The 19990-nt window shown below is 41.0% G+C and overlaps 1 protein-coding gene across 1 annotated transcript; it reads left to right on the forward strand.

Moving 5' to 3' along the window:
• The first annotated feature begins 928 nt into the window (after positions 1-928).
• Positions 929-19249, forward strand: SHISAL2A (shisa like 2A). The gene is made up of 4 exons (XM_005521163.2): positions 929-1128; positions 8316-8455; positions 14623-14695; positions 18731-19249. The coding sequence occupies exons 1-3, from the start codon at positions 947-949 to the stop codon at positions 14652-14654; spliced, it is 354 nt and encodes a 117-aa protein (XP_005521220.1). The 5' UTR covers positions 929-946; the 3' UTR covers positions 14655-14695; positions 18731-19249.
• Positions 19250-19990: the final 741 nt, after the last annotated feature.

Here is a 19990-nt window from a genome sequence, read left to right on the forward strand (position 1 = left end):
ATCTGGGCAACCAACTGATGGCTTTTGAGCTGAGATTCACCCATCCTTCCCTCATTAGAGACTTTCCTTGATCACAGAGATGCAGTCCCCATGTCTTTGTGAATCAAATGACCAGGAGATTGGTCTCTTAATCTCAAATAACACAAGACACACAATTAAATCCTAACACATACTGACACCATTGACATAACTGAGATGAAAAGGCTACCTTTTGGTCTTTGGTAGATCATTTTCCTGGATATATTTCAAATAAGTCAATCCTCAATTTTATAATGAAAATAATGGATCTGATTACATCTGATTTCATCAGAACAACTCAAGTAATGAAGTTACAACTCACAAAATCTCATCAGCATCTAGCCTTTTTTTTGGTGAAATTCAACACTCATTGATTTCCCCTGTTCTCCTCTTTTCCGGAGTCTTTGCACCAGCCACATCACTGCCATTCATCCTCTCACTTTGTGCAGTGCTTATTTAAGTGTTGAGCCTGTTTTTGAGCTGGAGCTTTCCCCCCTTCATCAAGCCAAGGGGGCCTGAGTCCTACAGAAGTGTGATCCCTCTCCATGCTCTCCCTGTTTTGCCTGCCCTGAGACCCCACCCAGGTTATGGGTAAGGACGGACCCCTGGAAGCTCTCCTCGACATGGGACCCAGGCTGAGGTACAGCCGTGCTCCAACCTTTGAAATCGCTGCCCGGAGCGGGCCGGCCCCTCAGGGCGCTCTCCCGCCCTCCCTGCCTGCCCTGAGGGCGCGGGCTTCTCCCGCCACTCCCCGCCCTGTGGCGGCCCCGGGGCCAGTGGGCGCGGCGGTCCCCGCCGCCAGCGCAGCCCCCCTGCCCGCCCGGCTCCGCCCGCCACAGCCGCCTCGCCTCGCCTCGCCTCGCCTCCCCTCCCGCCCGGGTGCCGCCGAGCCGAGGCATCGGGCGGGCAGCGGGCGGGCGGGCGCGCCATGAGCGCCGAGTGCAGCAGTTACCTCAACGCCGACAAGGTGCTGGTGAGCGGGTTCAGCTGCCCGCGGGCGGGCGGCGACGCCCGCGCCGTGTTCTGCTGCGGCTTCCAGGACGTCAAGTACTGCTGCGATGATCCCCACAGCTTCTTCCCCTACGAGCACAGCTACATGTGGTGGCTCAGGTAGGGGAGCGGCGGTGCCTGCTTGGGTAGAGGCTCCGGGCGGGAGACCCGTGTTCGCCCGAGCTCTGCTCGGGTGCGTGTCTGTGAGGTACTTGTAGCCGGGCACTTTCAGGCTGCCTTTGTCCCACCGAGAGTAGCGATAGAGCTGCATCTTCAGTCCAGAGAGACACTTTCTCGTGCCAGGTTAGTTTTTGAAGGAAATAACTCGTGGTCTTGATAAGGAAGCGCTGGAAAATGCTCGGTGCCTCTGGCAGAGCATCCGGAGCGTCTCCCGCCCTTTGGGCGTGAGGGGAGCGGCTGTCTCGGGGCCTGAGCACGTAAGGTGCTGCGTGCCATAAAGTTCCCAGTGACTTGAGCTACTTTTACATGTAAAATAAAGCACTACGTAACTTTCCACTTGGAAGGGGCAGATAATGAGCCCAGTGCTCTCCCGGGATAGTGCAGAGATCCGCGTGGCTCTGGCTGGATCTCCAGCAGCGGCAGGGAGAGCTGCGCTCAGCCAGCCCGGATGCTCTCTGTGCTTGATTCCCTTCGGGCTCCACAGCATCCACGCTGGCCGTGTCAGGATGTTAGTACACCTCTGCATGGGGCTTCCACTATGTTTCTTACGGACTTGCTATTATCCTTGATGTTGTCAAATCCCCTTCTGGGCTTCCTTCTACCGTCTGCTTGTAGAGCCCTGGCCACAGCAGTTACTACCTGCTGTTTGAAGATAGATCCTTTTATCTGTTTTATCCCTACTACTTTTCCTGAGTGCCCTCTAGTATTAGGATTTCAAGATTTGGTGAACAGCAATTGCAGGGTCAGTTTATGCACAGTGTTTAAAACGTTTTGAGCATTTGGTGCATCTATTTTCAGCTTTCACCTTTCCAAACAGAACAGCTTTTGGATTATCGCTGAGGTAGATGCTATGTCACGCTGATCGTTTTGGTTGCATCTCATCCATACTGTTTTTCACTCCACAGGGCTCGTCTTGGAGGTGCATAATCTGGAGCTGCATGCCCAAAGAGTGGGTGTGGCAAGGTTCTACAGAGTGGCCAAATGTTGCCTCCAGTCTCGCTCTCAAAATCCATTCTGTTGGTGGCCAGTGTGTTGTTGATGTCTTTGCCAGTTCACATAGATTCCATTATTTCAGTGAGCTGTCAGTGAAGACTCTTAAACTTTCAGAGCTGCCTGTTCTAAGTTTATTGCTATGTAGGCTTGGTTTTGTTCTTTATACATTACATTATGTACACTGAAACTTATGTACATCACTTTTGTCTGTTCACTCAGTTTTCTGCAAGTCTTGTAGTGTTCCTTGCCCTCAGCATTTGATTGCTTGTAGGGCTTAAGGTCATCAGAAACTCAGATTTCCTTCTTCACCAGGTCACAAATGAAGATATGAATAAAAATCAGTCTTGGTGACCTTTCTTTACACTGAAAAGAGACCACTTAAGCCTTGCACTTTGCTCCTTATGCTTTTAAGCAGCCTTAAATTTGTAGCAAAATCTTTCCCTAATCCTGTATAAGTTCAGTCTTCTTGACCCCACTTCCAGGGCAGGGCTTTGTCCAAAGGCTTGTTGAGACATCTTACTCTTTCTGCTGGGTTCCTCTATCCATCTGCCTATTATAAACTATATATATGCCTATTATAAACTAATATAAATTATTATGCCTTCATAAACTCCAGCAGGTTAGCAAGGCAGTGTTTTCTCCTCATCCTAATGCTGATCCTTTCATTAAGGATTTTATGTCAGGAAGCTGCAAGTGCCAGCAGCTCCCTGTGGGTAGAGCATGGTAACAAGGTGGTTGGGTGTAGAGGTTTTACCATCAAAGGACCTGTCCCTCATATTTGGGGAGGGTGAGCTTGGTTGTCATAGCCAGGCTCAGATTCAGCACTGTGCAACCAGACACCCTCAGCACCTTGGCCAGCAGCTCTGCAGTTCCACAAGTGAATTCCCCTCAGGGCTTGTGAGTTAATGCTATCCAGTACTGTGGACTTACTATTTTAATTTATGTGCTCTAATACTTAAAGTATTATTACTTAAAATCTACTTTTTCTGGTGCAAAGAGTGGATTGATTGTGGGGATCTCCCAGCCATCCACCACTGTGACATGTAATGACACACAATTACTTGGCTTCTCTGATGTGAGAAGACATCTCCAAGTGTCCTTTTTTACACTTCTGCTAGCAAATACTCATACTTTTGAGTAGATTTTTATGTTAAAATGTTATATTTTTGCATAGCCTTTGACTGTTTCAATCACAGTAAACCTTCTCAAGATGTTAGAAGAACCGAAGGAATAAGTTAACATTGCATCACGACATCTCATCTGGATGTCGTAGTGAAGACTCTTAAAGCTTGATCTTTTCAAAAACTACCTCCAAGAACTGAATTCCAGGAGAGGCTTTAATGAAATACCTCTCTGGAAGCTCTTCCTTTAAAAAGATTTTGTAGGGTCTAAGAAGTGACTGTGTAGCCTTCACCTAAGTCAGAAATTCGGGCCCAAACTGTGAAAATTATGGAATTTTTTTCTTCTTTCTACAGATCCCTAAGCTGCTAAAAGGACTCATGGAAATTGCCATTTATGGAGTTTTGGTTGTGCTTAACTTCTCCCATAAATGGCTATATTCATTGTAGAAAATGATGAATAAATACAACTGACTTCTCTAAGCATAGTTATTGAGTGGTTAGAATTGAACCATTTCCTATAAGTGTTTTCAGTAACAAATTGAATAATTTTTAGTTATTAACACACTGGAAACATTAGAATATTACATAATTTTGAAAACTGTGTACATTTTCATGTGACAGTTCAATTAGGAGTTTAAGGAAAACATAAAAATAACATTTTCTGGACTCTTAGAATGTTTTGGTGATCACTAGACTGTTACTGATACTGGTTGGTAACAGCCATATGATGAAATAATCCTTAAAATGCTTCTTTCAGCCTTTGAGGACATACTTTTAAGACTTGAGACCCTTAAGATTTAAAGGTAAACAAGAGTTAGGCAAACCAGCCAAGGTAAGTCTGGAAATGGAAGGGAAAGGACTCAGAGGTTCTGATGGGGGAACTGTTTTAGGTTTTGCTATACTCCAGAACTTTGGGGTTCTTTTCCTAAATCTTCATTTGTTTGACTTCCCCCAGATATTTGAAAAGCAGTGACTGACTGCACCACAAGTGGTTGGTGATATCTCAGGGATTACTTCCATTTGATGGCACACCAGGTAGAATTTCAGTAAACTGTTGCACATTTCACTTGTGTTTTTCCTGCTGTGGAGGAGCCCATGGAGCAGGGAAGGCAACATTAAGAAAAGGTAGAATTCATCAGGAGGTTATTCAGCTTTTGAATCCACAAAACACAGAAGCTATAAAACACCAATGAGCCAAACACTGAGCAGCTCAGCCTCCAGAGCAGTGTGCTGTGCATGCACATGCAGTTATCACATCTGCTTTACCTCCCAAGCTGAGTGGAAGGGGAGAAATGCTGAACATGTGGTATTTGTACTGAACTGCAGCAGTTATGTTCAGTAAGCCTTTTTGTTTCTCTTTGTTCTAAAAATTTTTGTTTATTTTTGTCACTCTTCTGTGAAGTTTTTTTTATAATGGCCTCTTTCAGTATCAAATAGATTTCTAATATCCATTCCAAAGCAGTGTCTTTTAAGTTGCATGCAATAATACATATTTGATTAAAATTCTGTCAAGCCATGTATAGATTTTACTCAAAATGCCTTCTTAATCAATACCCATGGAGCCATGGTGGCCTAATACTGAGGCCAAGCTTTGCTTGGCTGTAACGACCTCCAGGCATCTGTTTTGGCTTTCCGAAATAGCAAGTCTTTTGTTTCCCTATGCCCATTCTTCCAGTCTCTTGAGAATATTTATCTGTGTGCTTTGCAAATACTGTGAACAACACATCACTGCAACAATGGCATTGGGAACATTTGATTTACTCGGATCCGGGTGACTCATGAGTTCCTTTTAGTGTATCAGTGGGCAATGCTGCCTCTGCTTAGCCAATATTTAAATATTCCCTGGCTTTTGAGTGTGTGGATGGCCTTATTTTATGAACTAAAAAGAACTGTAGGTGTGTGATGCTGAGCATCCACTAACAGTCAAGTCGATGGACCCACTCAGCAGCTCTCTGGACACAGCCTGGGGAGCCCTGGGGAGGCTGCTGGCAGAGCAGAGCCCCTCTGCTGAGTGAAGCCTTTGTCTGTGCTGCAGGCCTGGATGTGGCACTCAGTGTAACAGCAGGGAAATGTGTGGTATGCCTCTGTCTTTATGTGGAAAATTACTTGGGAGAGTTCTGTTTGGATCTCCTACCAAACTTAACATTGCCCATGTCAGGGGTTTGAGTGGGTTGTTAATGCAGGAGGTTTTGGTCACTAATGAGGCCACAGCTGTGGGCAAGAGGGACTTTTTAGTTTGCTTGTTTAGTGTCTCTACTGTCAGAAGACTGATCTCAAAGACACACCCTGAGACCTGTAGACTGTTACCATGTGACAGCTGGATGGCCCTCAGACAGTGTTTAATGTAAAGAATGGAAGGTGGCAAAATGCTTTTAGCAAGGGCTTTTTAAAGCAGATATACAGCACCATGGAAATTGCTGTAGAATCTAGAGGACATGGTGTAAGATTGACTTTATTTTCAGAGTGTAATTGTTAAAGTGGTCAGTGACCATAGTTATTTGGTATTTTGTTTCTGATACCAGCTTTAGCTAGTAAAAAAAAGAAGGAAAAGATTGTGTTCTGGTTAAGAAACGTCAGTATTCAGAGCTGTGGAAGACATATTAAATTTCTCTGAATTAGATAAATTAAGAAACAGCCCTCCATCCCCAAACCTTAACCAAAATTAATCTTATAGAACTTAATTATACCTTTTCTGTGGGTTGACGGCTTCAGCAGTTTGAGAACAATCTGGTATCGAAACATTGTGTGTTTAAAAAGAGTGAGTACAAATTGTCCTGATTCCTGATTCATTCAGGAAGTAGAATCAGAGTTTCTATTTGTTTTTGTGATACGGGTGAGATCTTCTCAAGTTGCTGCTGGAGCATAAGAAACATTTCTTGTAGCATATAGCCTATGATGAGTCTTTGACCTGGAGAGTTCCTCATGTTTTTCTTGGCTTTGCCTTTTGTAACTCCCAAAATATCTTACAGAAGTTGTGTAGTGATACTGAAGATGCATTGTGCTATGTAATACACAACTGTATTGTTCATGTCATCTTCTACAACTGCATGGAGGAGAGCTACAACCAAGAAGTAGCAGATGTCTGAATAGGAAAATGTATAATCATTAATATGTACTTGATCTGTTTGGCTTTAGGGCAGCTGACTCTGCTTAATGTTTGGATAATAATGAGCAACCTCCTTAGTCCTGCACTGCAGACTGGAATTTAAATGGAATCTTACAATAAGGCTTGTACTGTCAAAAAAGGACAAATAACTTTCTGAAGAGCCTTGTTTGTATCACATGGTTCTATGGCTATTCTGTCTTTTGTAATGTGTATTTCTCCTATTTTGTCAATTTGGGTCAAGGTGTTCCAAGTAAAAATGCAAAAATAAGGCCAGAACCCAGGTGAGATCTCTGAGTGTAGGTCATATTCAGATTCCATAGTAAGCAGAATATTGCTTGCCTGCAAGTTTTGTTTGAGACAAAAATAATAAGGAAAAATTTGCTTAATTTGTGCATATATGCACAAATACATAAGGATATCCTATTTAATGCAGATGATAAATACCATGAAAAATCTTCAGAAGGGTAAAGCTATTCTGTCTAGAACCATTTTGCTGATAACAAATTATTTTAGCTGTGCACAGAGCTAGATGTTGCCCAAACTTCATTACTGAATCTGACCAGTAATTAATGAAAACTGCATGTGAAAGTCATAGCAATATCTGCTCTTCTCATCCTGCTGATTTTAAGAGTTTCTCCTGTGGACATATCTGTGTGCTAGTGCTGTGGGAGCTTGTAGAGAAGCTTTGCAGTATCTTGAATGTAAAATTCATAAAAACATCCCAAGGCACAATTCTTCTCATCTTCCTGCAAGGCCACAGTAGAGTTGACTTCTCCCTGATGGCAGTGATATATAAAGGCATTTTTATGACTAGAGGATGGAGCTTGTAGAATTCAAGACATTCATCTCTCTTCTGTCCTTTTGACATCTGTCAAAATTGTAAATATACCAGAGTACTAATATAAGGATTCTCAGTTCTCAGACTCCTCATCTGTAACCAAAAAGCTGCTATTTAATTTCACCAGAAGTCAGGATCTTTGTCATGTACTGTAGAATAGAGGACTGGAACACAGAAGGCATCAAATGGCCCAGGAGAGTGTAGGAAATGATAGCTAGACTGTATTATATTGGGTCCTTTTATTTCATCATGAGAATTTTATATTAGGAAAGGACTTGAAAATAAGGGCTGGAAATCAGGAGAGATTTCTGTATATACATATATGGTCTCACTGTATGCATATGGGAGATGTATAAAGTAGTTTTTATCCTTCAGGATAGCACCTTGATAAAATCTACATATAGTACTGTATGTTCAGGCTCCAGAGTAATTAATTCCTGCTTCTTTGATGGTTTTGATATTTTGAGTAAACTAATTCAGCTTTAGTTTTCCTTTTACTGTGACAAAGATCATGGGAGAATTTCTCCAGTTTTGATTGGAGTTTTATTTCATTAATGTAAAGGCACAATAGTGATCACAGTGCTCCACCCTGCTCTGCAGAGCTGCTAACATTAAATAGCATGGTTTGCATGTTTTTTTATACTATAGAAATGGCATTTCTGACTGAAAATACTGCTTTAACAGTCATGTTGTTTGGGTTGTCTAGAGCCCTAGAATCCTTTTCTGTGTGTGCACTGAAGAACTTTTTGATCTCACTGATATCAGTTACTGCATAAAGTTATTTCTGATTTTCATAAATACACTTTAAGTCAGACTCAGGAGTAATATGCATGAAATGTCACTGAGGGCCAGTAGTTCAACTGCTGTGTAATGACATTGACCCTTCTGAGGGCAGTGAAATAACTGCAATTTATGCAATTGAAGTATGGAGCTCTCAACTCTTCTTTACGGTACAATACAGTTACTCCCGTGCCTGAGTACAAGTAAACTCCAGACATCATCTTGACCGTTGTTTTAATGGGTACCCCAGGCTGTCTGTACACCTAATTTTTTTGTTTTTCTCTCTTAGTGTTGGAGCACTCGTGGGCCTGTCAATAGCAGCAGTGGTCCTCTTTGCTTTTATCATCACTGTGTGTGTTCTCTGTTATTTGTTTATCAGCACCAAGCCACGCAGCAAACTGGATACTGGTCTGAGCTTACAGACGGCAGGTAAGACCAGTTGTTATTGATGTGCATTATCACCTGCAGAGGAAAAGCCTTACTCTGTCTTTAAATGAATGTGGAGGAATCTAACAGTGTGTGTTTTCTTTCTGATGGGAATGTCAAGATATAATCAAGCTGTCCTGCTGTTTTGCCTGCTTTGTGAAATCTGTGCCAAACTCAAAACACTTAACACAAGCTCACTATATTTATTTAGTAGTAGGAATAATGTAAACATTTGCAATACTGAGTGAGGATAGATTAGCCTCTTTACCAGGAAGAGACTTACTGACTTAGTTGCTCTGGATTTCCTGTCAAGAGTACATAAACATATAGTAGTGATTTATTTTAAGAATAAAAATCTCAGAAGAGATTTTAAGTGTATTTTCTTGTGTCAGAGAGAGAGAGGTCATTCTTTTTTTTCCTTTCTTCCCAACATAGGATCCAGACTTTGAAGTCTAAACTCTTTGTTTCAGTAGCAGTAGTCCCTGCCTTTGTACCCAGACTGTGTTGGCAGATGCCTGCAGGAACAGTGCATGTAGTCAGCACTAACCCACTCACATGGAAAAATTGCTGCTGCTGCTGCTGCTCCAGTTCACTACATTTGTGAAATCTGACTGCAAGTCTCCTTGGAAAGATGGGGTGCTATAAGTTTCCCCCTTTGTCTTGGACTTCCTAAATATTTAAATTAACTGCTTCAGCAGTTCAACCAGTAGAGTTGTAGAAAATAAAAGGAATGTTGTACTTATTTAGGCATTGGAAGTCCAATAAGTTGAAAAAGGGGAATAATTCTTGGAAAAAAGTCCCATCAGCTCAAATTTTCTCTTCACTTGTTATTTTAAAATGCTTCTATACCTGCATGGCAGTAAATGACCAATGAGTTACTGTAATTATAGCCTATTATAGAGCAGTAAGCCTCCTCCTCCTTATGTGGACACAGTCCATTTCATATCAAGCTTCCTATGTCTAAATTTGTCCTCCAGAGATGCCGGCTTTGGTTTAAAAGTGGTTCATAGAGCTGTCAGAACTGAAAACCCTCCCTTTGTATGAGGTGAGCAAGCTTCTGAAGTCACACATTCAGCAAACTGCTACTAATCTGCAAATTGAAAACTTCACACTTGTCCTGGAGAGAGTGGAATTAAGACCTGCTAGCTAGTTCTGCCTAAATAAACTCTTGGGTGGGATGAACAAAATGCTCTTGTGCTCTTCTACAAGATGGTTGTGTTTTAATTATAAACTGACGTTATATTTTTGAACGTGTTGCTGTTTAACTTCTTCCCTCAGGTTTTCCTGCTATGGCACCAGCTCTTAATCCATTGCCAGGACAGCAGTGCTATATTTCTCATACCTTTTATTTTTGTGCCAGACATGTTTGGCACGTGGGGAGCTGGGAAGGAGGCAGGTGCTACTGCACCACTGCTGCCAAGCAATTCCATCTTTCTGTACGGACTTGAACCCTGCTGCAAACCCACATCCTGCTTGGGTAGCAAGGGTTGTTCCTCTCTTCCTATCAGGAGGAGAATAGCATCCCACTGATAACCCAGCATTCATGCAGGCATTCCAAGTAACAATTCCAAACCTTATGAAGCCGGGAAGCTGAGGGACCTTTGCTTTTTCCCAGCTACCTCCTTTGTGGTTTGGAGCTTTGCTTCAACAAATTCCTTTGTATTTAAACGCGGTTTTGAGTGAGTTTTTGCTTTTATTCTGCTTCTTTGGCTGCTTTGAATGACAATTATTTCACATCCAAATTCTCATAGCTTTGGCTGTTGGTGAGGTGGGTTGCTGGAAATTGAAAGCCAGTTGCTTTGCCAAGGTTAAAAGATCTTTGGAAATGTTTTAGGACTTCGCTGACAAGCTTGAGTACTTGGCTTTGTCATATTTGGGTTTCTTTTGCATGGAAGTAATGCAAGGGCTGAGTGTCTGATGAGATGGCTGGTTAGCTGCTTGCAGCCCTGGGGAAAATAAAAACAGCCTCTCTCCTCATCTTTTAGTTCTTCTGGGAGTGCAGGATAACCATACATAAGCAATAAGAACAAATTTAAAAATTAAAACGGTTTTTAGATGCTTCAGAGAACTGCAGGCCTGAGGACTGTGAATTTTAAATATGAAATTAGTTCAACACAGCTTTTTCTGAACTATCATAATTTTGCCTTAAGATGAAGGCTGTGTCACACTTTAGTTGTTATGCAGCATCTGGATCTCTGGAGCACTCAGAGAGCACTCATTTTTGAAAGTAGTATTTTTTTTTATATTCCATTTCACCCATAATACATCATCTCAGTTGGAGTTTTGTATCTCGTTAAACATACAGTTGGTTATTTTATGCCTTTCCTACCTCACATAATGGCAGAAGCTGGTCATTGCTCTGGGGGCTTATCCAAGATCTCCTAAATACAGAAGCGGGGTGGTTGAATTTTTACAGAAATAATTACAAGATCAATGATAAATCTAACAATAAACTAAATATGAAGCCCTTTATTATAAAGTTTCTGATTCTACAAAAGGCATATCAACTGGAATTTGCCTCTGTTTAGCCTTAAACAAATGGTCTTTCACAGCATCAGCACAGATCTTCCATAGCATCAGCACTGAGTATTACAGATTGGTTTCTTGAGTTAGCTAGGGATGTTTTAGCCCTAGCAAAAATTTACATTTTAATCTGAGCATTGAATTTCAGGAAAAATGAGCTCAGCCACTGGTGTAGACAAGGAAGAAGTACTTAAATGTTACCAGAGTTAGACATTTCTATTTGTAGAGTGCAGAGTTGATCCATAATATGCAAGACAATATGTGCAGGCAAACACATACAGATGGAGATCCTGCATTTCAGTTGCTTGTTAAACTCTTTCCAAGAGAAAGTATTTTTCATTTATCTCATTGTAGATGTTTTTGTTTCTCCCATTTGAAGGCTGGAGACATGTAACAGTGGTAAGAAAAAGGCCTTAAAGAAATCCATGTCCTAAATATGCAAACATGATTTATTTATTCAAGGTGAAAGGGAATTTGGTCATGTGCTTTGTTCTTCTAGCAAAAAAACTTCTCTTTGTGCAAAAGGTTTATCCCCTTCAAAATATGGGGAGCTAGGAAGTCATAGGATTTTAAGTGTTTTGTTAAGGCTGAGTGAATAATGCTGGAACATCCCCACAGTGCAAGAAGTAAGGAGGACTGAGTAAATATTGCCTAATTGTCAGGATAGGAGTGGTAAGCAGGCAGAAAAGGGGAAATCCAGAGGCACAGCTTGACTCTGGGAAAGGTGCACGTACACTTGCCTTGACCAGGCAGCTGATGGAAGAGAAGTGATCATCTCTGCTGGTCCCTGAGAATGGGCTTTAACATCAGAGATATAAAAGATGGAGAGAGCCTCTCCACCCTGGTGACCCAGACAGTTTTTAAACATGTTTTCTGTATTTCTGTATTCCAGTATTTCTGCGAGGTCTGGAGATGAAGTGTTCCATACCACTGCAAAGCATGAATAGCAAATTACATTTTAAGATGGTAACTAATACTTTTCCCTTAAAACTTAGCACAGGAAGACCTCTGTAATGCATTCAGAGTCAGACAGCAGGGACCTTCAGGTTGGAGTGTGAAAAAATTGTGGTCTTGTAAATTAATCATAAGTGCTGGGGAAAATGTGCTTTAATAGAAGTTATTAATTCCTTGTTCTTACAAAGCAGTGACATCATAATATGCAAAAGTTCATGGTTTCATTTCATAATAAGGAAAAACACAGCTTGAAAAATAGCCAGATGACTTTCCTGTCCCTATTTCTCTCCTTAATTAGAGATTCCTCATGGGGAGTGATTCAAATATATGAAATATTCAGGTATTTTGATGAAAAAGCACGAAACTCTCACACATTGTCCTTCTTAGCTCAGTACAATTATCTGACTATTGGTTGTGAAAGCAGATAGCTGCTGTCTGAATTCAGATACACTGCTTGGCTTTTGGAGTGTATATTTATAATTTTGTCTTCTAAGTTTAGAAGTAATTTCAACTGTGTGGTGTTCTTGTAGCTGGCTTTACATTTTCCCCAGTTAGGCTACTTTTATCTTTGCCAGTCATCTACCTCAGATTTCTGTATGGGGAAAAATCAGCCAAATGGGCTCAACTGTTGAAAAAAAAATATTTTTTTTTTTTTAAGGAAATGAAGAAAATTAAAGCTGGGAATTCAAATTTAGTGGAAGGGTACATCACTAGAAATATAAAATTTTGAAATGTCTTTATTGGACTCCTTAGCTTTTAAATTTCCCAGACTTTCTTGTAGCAGTGAGATTTTTGCAGCTCATTAGGAGTCAGGTTTTTTGCTACAAATATACCCATAGCTGCTGGAGCCTTAAAAAATAAAGTGCCTTTCTCTGTAACTGATAAGAATTCTTTTTTCTTCTTTTTGGGTTTGTTTTTTCCCCAGTTGAAATAACTCTGTTGTTTTCAACCAAGATCTTAGCTTAAATACTCTTGTACAGATGTTTTTAAATGCTAAACTATCAAATCCTATTTTTGAAACCAAACTGCATTTTTTTTCAATTCAAACAAAGTAAAATAAAATGCAACTTTCAAAACTTTTCAATAACAAATAATTCCCCTTTCTCAATCTGCTTTGCTTCTTATTAAATTAAAATATTAGCATTGTCAACTTTTTGTCCTGTTTTGGATATAGGGAACATGTTTTTCAATCCTTCCCCACACATTGGCATGGAGAAAAGTACCCTGCCCAGTTAAGTTTATCTTTTCTGTCTCTTTGTGTTGGCCCCACACTTGGGAAAGTGAAAAATGAGGTCAAAGACAATGTTGAACTAAAGGGTAATGGGAAATACAGGGAGACTGGGGAGGAAGATTGATGAGCTCCATAAGGAGAATTAGATGACAGGATAAAGCAGGGAGAGGCTTTGGAACTGGCAGATAAAGGAGAAAACTGCAAGGAGCTGAATGCTCCTTGGAGTTTTTGGAAGAGGGATGGGACTGATGGAGTTGAGAGGAGCAGGTCAGGGAGTCAGCAGTGCTGGAGGGGATGGAGGAGCAAGGAAGTGGAGCAGTGGCTGTGGGTGGGCTGGGGAGCTGAAGCCTGGTGCTTGGGGAGAGAGATGGAGAAGGAGCCTAGCTGAAGGGGAATCGTGTACAGGGTTGGGATTTAGGGCAGAAAAGAGAGAGGAGAGACTCCAAATATGACTTGTTACTCATGCATATGGTGACCATCATGGGAAGCATAGTAGCAGAAAATAAGGATTGGAAACAGAAGGAAGAAAGTGGGAAGGGAATGAAAGAACAAATATCAGGTAAGAAAGAAAATAAATGAAGTTGAAAGTGCATTTAGGAAAGTCTTATTCTAGAGCTTTGTTTTCTCGGCTGTCAGCAGGGATCAGTGGAAACTGGCAGACTGTCTCCTCCCTTCCTGCAGTGATCCACTGCAAGCTGCCTTTGCTTTAGTTACTCTGATCAGCTGGGTAAACTCAATTTATCTGCACTGAATCAAAAGATTCCTGCCCTTCTGCTCCAAGAAGGTGTCTGTATCAGCTGGTAGAATTTTAACCTATTGCTTACATTAACCTATGAAGTTGTGCTCTGAACAACAATATTCTAATGCTACTAAGCTTCAAAACCAAACCCTCAAAAAATGGGAGATGCCAGAACTAAAGATTTTGTAAGAAACTGGTAAAATGCTTAACTAAAAATAGTTTTATGTGCTCCTGTCATCACTTTAATCTTTCAATAAAACATGGGTAAGACTTGCAAAGAAATATTGTGAGCCTCCACACACAAAATCAGAGCTTTGGGGTCACTGGGTGAAAGCAACAGTGATTGATTATGTTTGGAGAGGGATGAAAGTTTGAGATTTCTGGTCTGTTTTCTCGAATATGGGAAATTTCTAATGCAATTTCTTTCAGGAGACTTTCTGATTTCCTGCTACAAGCTCAGCTTATACCATAGTGCTGCTACCTTAAACTGCTCTTCACTTTGATGTTTATTCCTTTTTAACACAAGTAAGTTAGTAATTGCAGCCTCCCCGAGGCCCAGGAATGCAAAGTGGAATAGATTTGATCTGTCTCATCCTATAAAAATTGTAAAAGATTCCAGGAACTGTGGTTTTTCTAGTGCAGTGGGTATATCTGTGTATTACTGCTTGCAACTGATGGAAGAATAATGCTGTTAATTCTTCTAAAAATGCCTTTGTTTTACAGACAGTGAGGCCAGAGGGAGTTCAGTATGTTAAAGACAGAGGCACTGAATGGATTCTATCAACGTTATGAAGAGGTACCGTGAGAACATTTATTTTCATCTTACTGTGTTGTATTTGTATACTCTCTACTCTGTTTTGCATAGATTTTATAAAATTATTCTTTATGGGAGTTTTGAAATTTTTGAAAAGCACTAGCAAACCGTCTCTGATTTATTTATACACTGCTCTGCTCCTGTCCTTGCACAGGGATGTATCTGCAGAGACTTGGACAGAGTCCTTCCCCAACAAATCCCTTCTAGATTTGCTGGCACATGAATACTCCATCATGGTTATGTGACAGACAAGATTATATTCCCCTTATGTTGTTATTGTCCTTTTCCTGAGCTGTCCCGGGTGCACCAGAGCTTACTGAGGAGGCAGAGCACTGTAACTTATTTAAAAAAAATTTTTTAGTGATGAATTTTCAGAAAGACTCCTGTGTGTGACAAAGGGTGAAAGCAGTGAAGTTTCTGGTGGGCAGTTTAGTCTTGCATTGCTTCCTGGGGATGCAGGAATTAGTGCCAGGTAAATTCTGCCACAGAACTGGAGAGGGTTATCTTGCAAGAAAGTTTTTTCTGCTGAAATCATGTGTAAAGGTCTAACAGCCTATGGCATAGAATATGCAGAATAGTGTTTAAAATGTACCCCAGTACAACAGATTCAGACTTAAGAGGACTTTATGAATAATGCAAAGGACTTCAGATGGCATGAAACATGCATTTTACTTTCTGCAGGGGGTTGAAAGCTCATGGCTGAACAGTCACAGAATGTGAGAATAGCTGCAGATCAGCAATGTCTGTCACAAGAGAAATAAGTGGTCCTGTTTGCTCAGCAGTTGTTTTCAGATGAGCAGGAAAGTAAATAAGTCAAGAGTTCCCTGTTTTTCATGTGTTTTCTCTTGTACCCTTAAAAAAAGCCCCACTGTGCATCCCAAGTGCAAATGTATCTTTCTTAGAGCTCTTTAGCAGCATAACAAGTTGATTTTGGCTCCTCATTCTTGTAAAAATACTGAAGTGTAACAAAACTAATTTCAAAACTCCTAACCACCTCCACACATTTTTTTTCTGCTGTTGCAAATGAAATGGCTTGTGGGAGAAAAATGCCATGGAAAGACTAAAATGGATCCTGCAGTCAGAAAGCCGTCTGTAGTGAGAAAATCCAAAAATATCCGAGGCAGGCACCAAGTACTCAGATGAGCTGAGCTCTGTGAATGTGGTATTGCTTTCTGAAGGCCATGAGCCTCCTGTTTCCTCATGCTTCTGTTTGCCTGCCTTTCTGTTGTGGTAGACAGGCTGATGTTTATAGGGTGCCTGCTAACCCACTGTTGCTTACAGGGAGAGACTTGAGAGGCAGCTGCAAAGGACTCGGGTAGGGATTGAATGCATGCATTATATAAAGACTGAAAAATCTGGAAGCTTTTTTGGTGGATGCATTATCCAACATTTTTGTTACCAAAATGAGGCTGGTGTTGTAGTGAAGACTTAAAATACTTGTGACCTCGTTTGGAGCTAAATCCAGGAAAACTATGTCCTCAGTCTGTAAACCTTTTTGCTTCCTGATTCAGAATGGAAAAGGAGGAAAGGATCTTTTTTGAACTTCAACACATAATATGGCTAAGTGTTGATAGAAATTCCAGGTCCTCAGTGGTTTTTGTCCCCTGCTTTTCACCTGTGCTTATTGCAGATTTCATACCCACACCCGTCATGGGGAGCCATTTCACAGTGCAGTATTAAGCCAGAGTCCATCAGTGGCTACAAATTTCTACTGCTGGGAGAAAGCTACAGGTGCCAATTAGATTTCCTTTAGCAGGCATATTTCATCTGCCAAATTCACTGAGTTTTAATTAGCGTCTTTACCTTGTGCCTGGTGTAGTTCAGCATACAATTCAAACTTGTTTGCCTGCTCTTTTCCAGCAAAAGGGCAAACACAGCTCTTAGCTTTACAAAGGGAATGGAGAGGAACTAGGCAGATGAAGCATTGCTTCTAATTTAGAATGATAATACATTAAATTATTAAATAGTTGAGCTGTGCACAAGAAAAATCTGACACACATTTTGTGAAAACAGATCAGTCTAATTTTTCTCTTTGTCAAGGTAATTTTGCCTATCAGATAAGTGGGAACAAGTGGTTGTGATTACAGATCATTACGAAAATGCAGTCAAAGAGAAATTTTCAGTGACTCATTCTCAAGCACATTTTTGGAGGGAAGAAGGATGTCTTGGGAAGTGTCTGGTACATTATCCCAGATAAGTAGTAAGAGCTTGGCTGAAGGACTGAAGAGCACATGAATAAAATTTTTGAATGACACCACCCTGAGAAGGGTTGCAAGACTCTGGGGCTAAAACTACCTTTCAGAATTATCTCAGTGCCCTCAGGAAATGTTCTGAAATAAAAAAAAAAAAGAAGTGAAATGCAATGAAAATTAAAGTACTGTAATTAAACAGGAGAAACCAAATCCTCAAGTATAACTAAAGAAGCTGACTAAATAAGAAAGAAATGCTTCCTCATGTCCAGTCTAAACCTCCCCTGGTGTACCTTTGAACCATCCCCGTGCACCCTTTCACTGGATACCAGGGAAAAGAGATCAGAGAATCACAACATGGTTTGGGTTGGAAGGGACCTTCAGGATCATCTAGTTCCAATTCTGCTGTCTTGGGCAAGGACACCTTCCAGTAGACCAGGTTGCTCAGAGCTCCATCCCACCTGGCCTTGAACACTTCCAGGAATGGGGCATCCACAGCTTCTCTGGGAAAGCTGTGCCAGGGCCACCATTCTCTCCACATTCCCCTCCTCAGGAAGCTGGACAGAGCATTGAGGTCACCCCTGAGCCTCCTTGTCCCTGAGCTAGGCAAGCCCAAAGTCCTTAGGCACTGCTCATGGGACACTCCTTCCACCTGTCTTTCCAGCCCTTTCTCCATATTTGTTGGTCTCTTCTGGATGCTTTTGAGTACCTTAACATTCTTCTTAAATTGTGGAACCCAGAACCATACCTGCATTCACAGTGAGGCTGTACCAAGGTTCAATACAACAGGATAGTCCTTTCCTCTGAAGGGCGGGTTGTTTATTGGTGGTTGGCACACCTCAGGGTGGGGTTTGCCTCTTCAGCTGCCAGGGCATGCTGCTGTCAGCCAGATGGCAATGCTGGGGAATGGTACAAATCTAAGTTTACATGTATGTCTCAGGTTTTCATTTAAGTTCATCAGGAATGTGTAACCATCCTCAGAGTCTTCAATAGAAAATAATCTAGAATCTACAAAAAGTATCAGTGGTATCTCAGATGAGCATCATTCAGTGAACCAGTACTGAAGTGATGTTCTTTGCTGGTTAGGATGCTCTTGTTGCTAGTTGCCATCTGCCTTGAGTCCAAGATTTCATGCTTCAGAACTTCTGTCAGTAGCTGAGTTAGTTGAAATTGTCCAGCCAGACTTCAGTTCATGTCCATTTTTTTGCATATCCAGACAAGCATTTGCTTCTAAACCCATCTGTACCAACAGCTGTTGTGTTTTACCTCAGAATCAATATGCTTTAATGAGCAGTAGAGCAATTTATTTGTATAGAAATTCCTCAAGTGTAATTTGGAATATATTCTGGTGTCTTTCAGGGTTAAAGGCACACATTGTGAATATGTCTAGCATGTCTATCATTAAAAAGAAATTAAATGCATAGTTTGATGTAGATACTAGTGGTACATTCTCCAAGGGGCACTGCATTGAAATGTTGTATGGATGATTGTCTTTGTCTACAAAACCTTTTTTTTTTCAGTTTCAGCACCACTGTGGGGGCCTTTATCACATGCAAGGGGAAGCCCTCATTTGCCCAGTAGGGAAGCAGCAGCAAAGCTACCCATCCACAAACACCTCCAGAGGAGGCACTTGGTGTTTCATAGCTGTAGTAATTCCCTTTAGGGGTGCAGTTCTTCACATGATAGAGGCTGAGAATGTAATGAGATACTTGGAAAGAAGTAATGCCAGTGAAATGGATTGAGCTGTGTGGTTTCTTCTGGATTTTTTTGTAGGGAAAAAATCTTCCCCTGTTCAGTCTAACTCGTAACTGTTATTGGTATTTTGCAGATACAGAGCTGCATCCTCCACAAAGGCCCCGCCAAAACAAGCTGTTGGCAGAGCCACGTGACTTCAAGAGATTTCCTAAGCCACAAGGATAGACTGTGACTGTAAGCCACGAGAACCCAATTCACTCTTCCAGAGGTGTTTCCTGGCTCTTACAACCACTCTCGATAACCAGAGGCCAATCTGAAGCTGTGCCAGGATGTTTGTGTACGGTTGCTGTACTGAGAAGTTGTGTGTTTTGATTTGCATATCAGCTACTGCTGTCAGTCATTTTCATGCAAGTTGTTGTCTCTATCCTGTGCAAATCCAGTGAGATAACACAGTTGTCAAGCAGAGCAGAATTTGGCACACCATGTTGACCCAGCTTTATTTTAAGCTTTCCCTGTGTGCCATCTCAGTGTGGTGTCTTCATGTCTTGAACATGGTTGTCTTTTGCCAAATGTGACTGTTCAATGCACAAACAAATGTGAATGCAGTACCTCAATAAAATCTGGCATTTGTGTTGTATTTTTCTTAATTTATCATTCTCCCCACTTCTCTTTCCTCAGAAGATTCTTTTGAATCTTGAAATTATTTTCATGGGAAATTTTTCTAACAAAAGATGGAGTTAATAAAGAATTTACTTTTTTAGGGAAATTTAGATTTTAACAGCTGTTTTCACTGGGATTGGTATACACTGAAATTAATTGAAATAAACATCCAAAATTGTTTTGCAGATTCTTCATCAAAACATGTTGGAATATTTCTTAGGAAGCAAACTAAAATTTTCCAGTAGTATTTCAGTTTGGAGCACTAATTTGTGAAGTGTTGAACTTCCTTCAGGTAATCAAAGAGCTCTAATTGCACATTTTATTTCCCCAGAAGTCTCAGGAACAGCCAACACAGTCTTAACTGTCATATTTGGGTTGTCAATTCTTTCAAGCTTTCAGGCTTGAAATCATGAACATTAATCATAATGATTTCTTTTCATCTTGTGAGGGTTCTTTAAGGTGAGTGATCAAAAGAATTTCAAAACTATTTAACCATGCTGTTGATTTTAAGGCAGTAGACAGATTTTACCTTCCATTTGCAGATGAAGCCTAAAACATTTACCTAACATGTCAGTTTTGTCTGTGGTTATACTTCAACTTGTTAAGACAAAATCGTTGTCTACTGCTGGGAGTCACATCTTTTTGTGTTATAGTGCTTGAAATTTAAATTCTGTAGCTGTCTGGTACTGTGCATCAAAGCCCCAGAGTGCTTCTGTCTCATCTGCTCTTGTGT

Source organism: Pseudopodoces humilis, chromosome 10 (genome assembly GCF_049639895.1).
Source record: "Pseudopodoces humilis isolate 2021_Gansu_Grassland_sample_001 chromosome 10, ASM4963989v1, whole genome shotgun sequence".
NCBI classification, from domain to species: Eukaryota; Metazoa; Chordata; class Aves; order Passeriformes; family Paridae; genus Pseudopodoces; species Pseudopodoces humilis.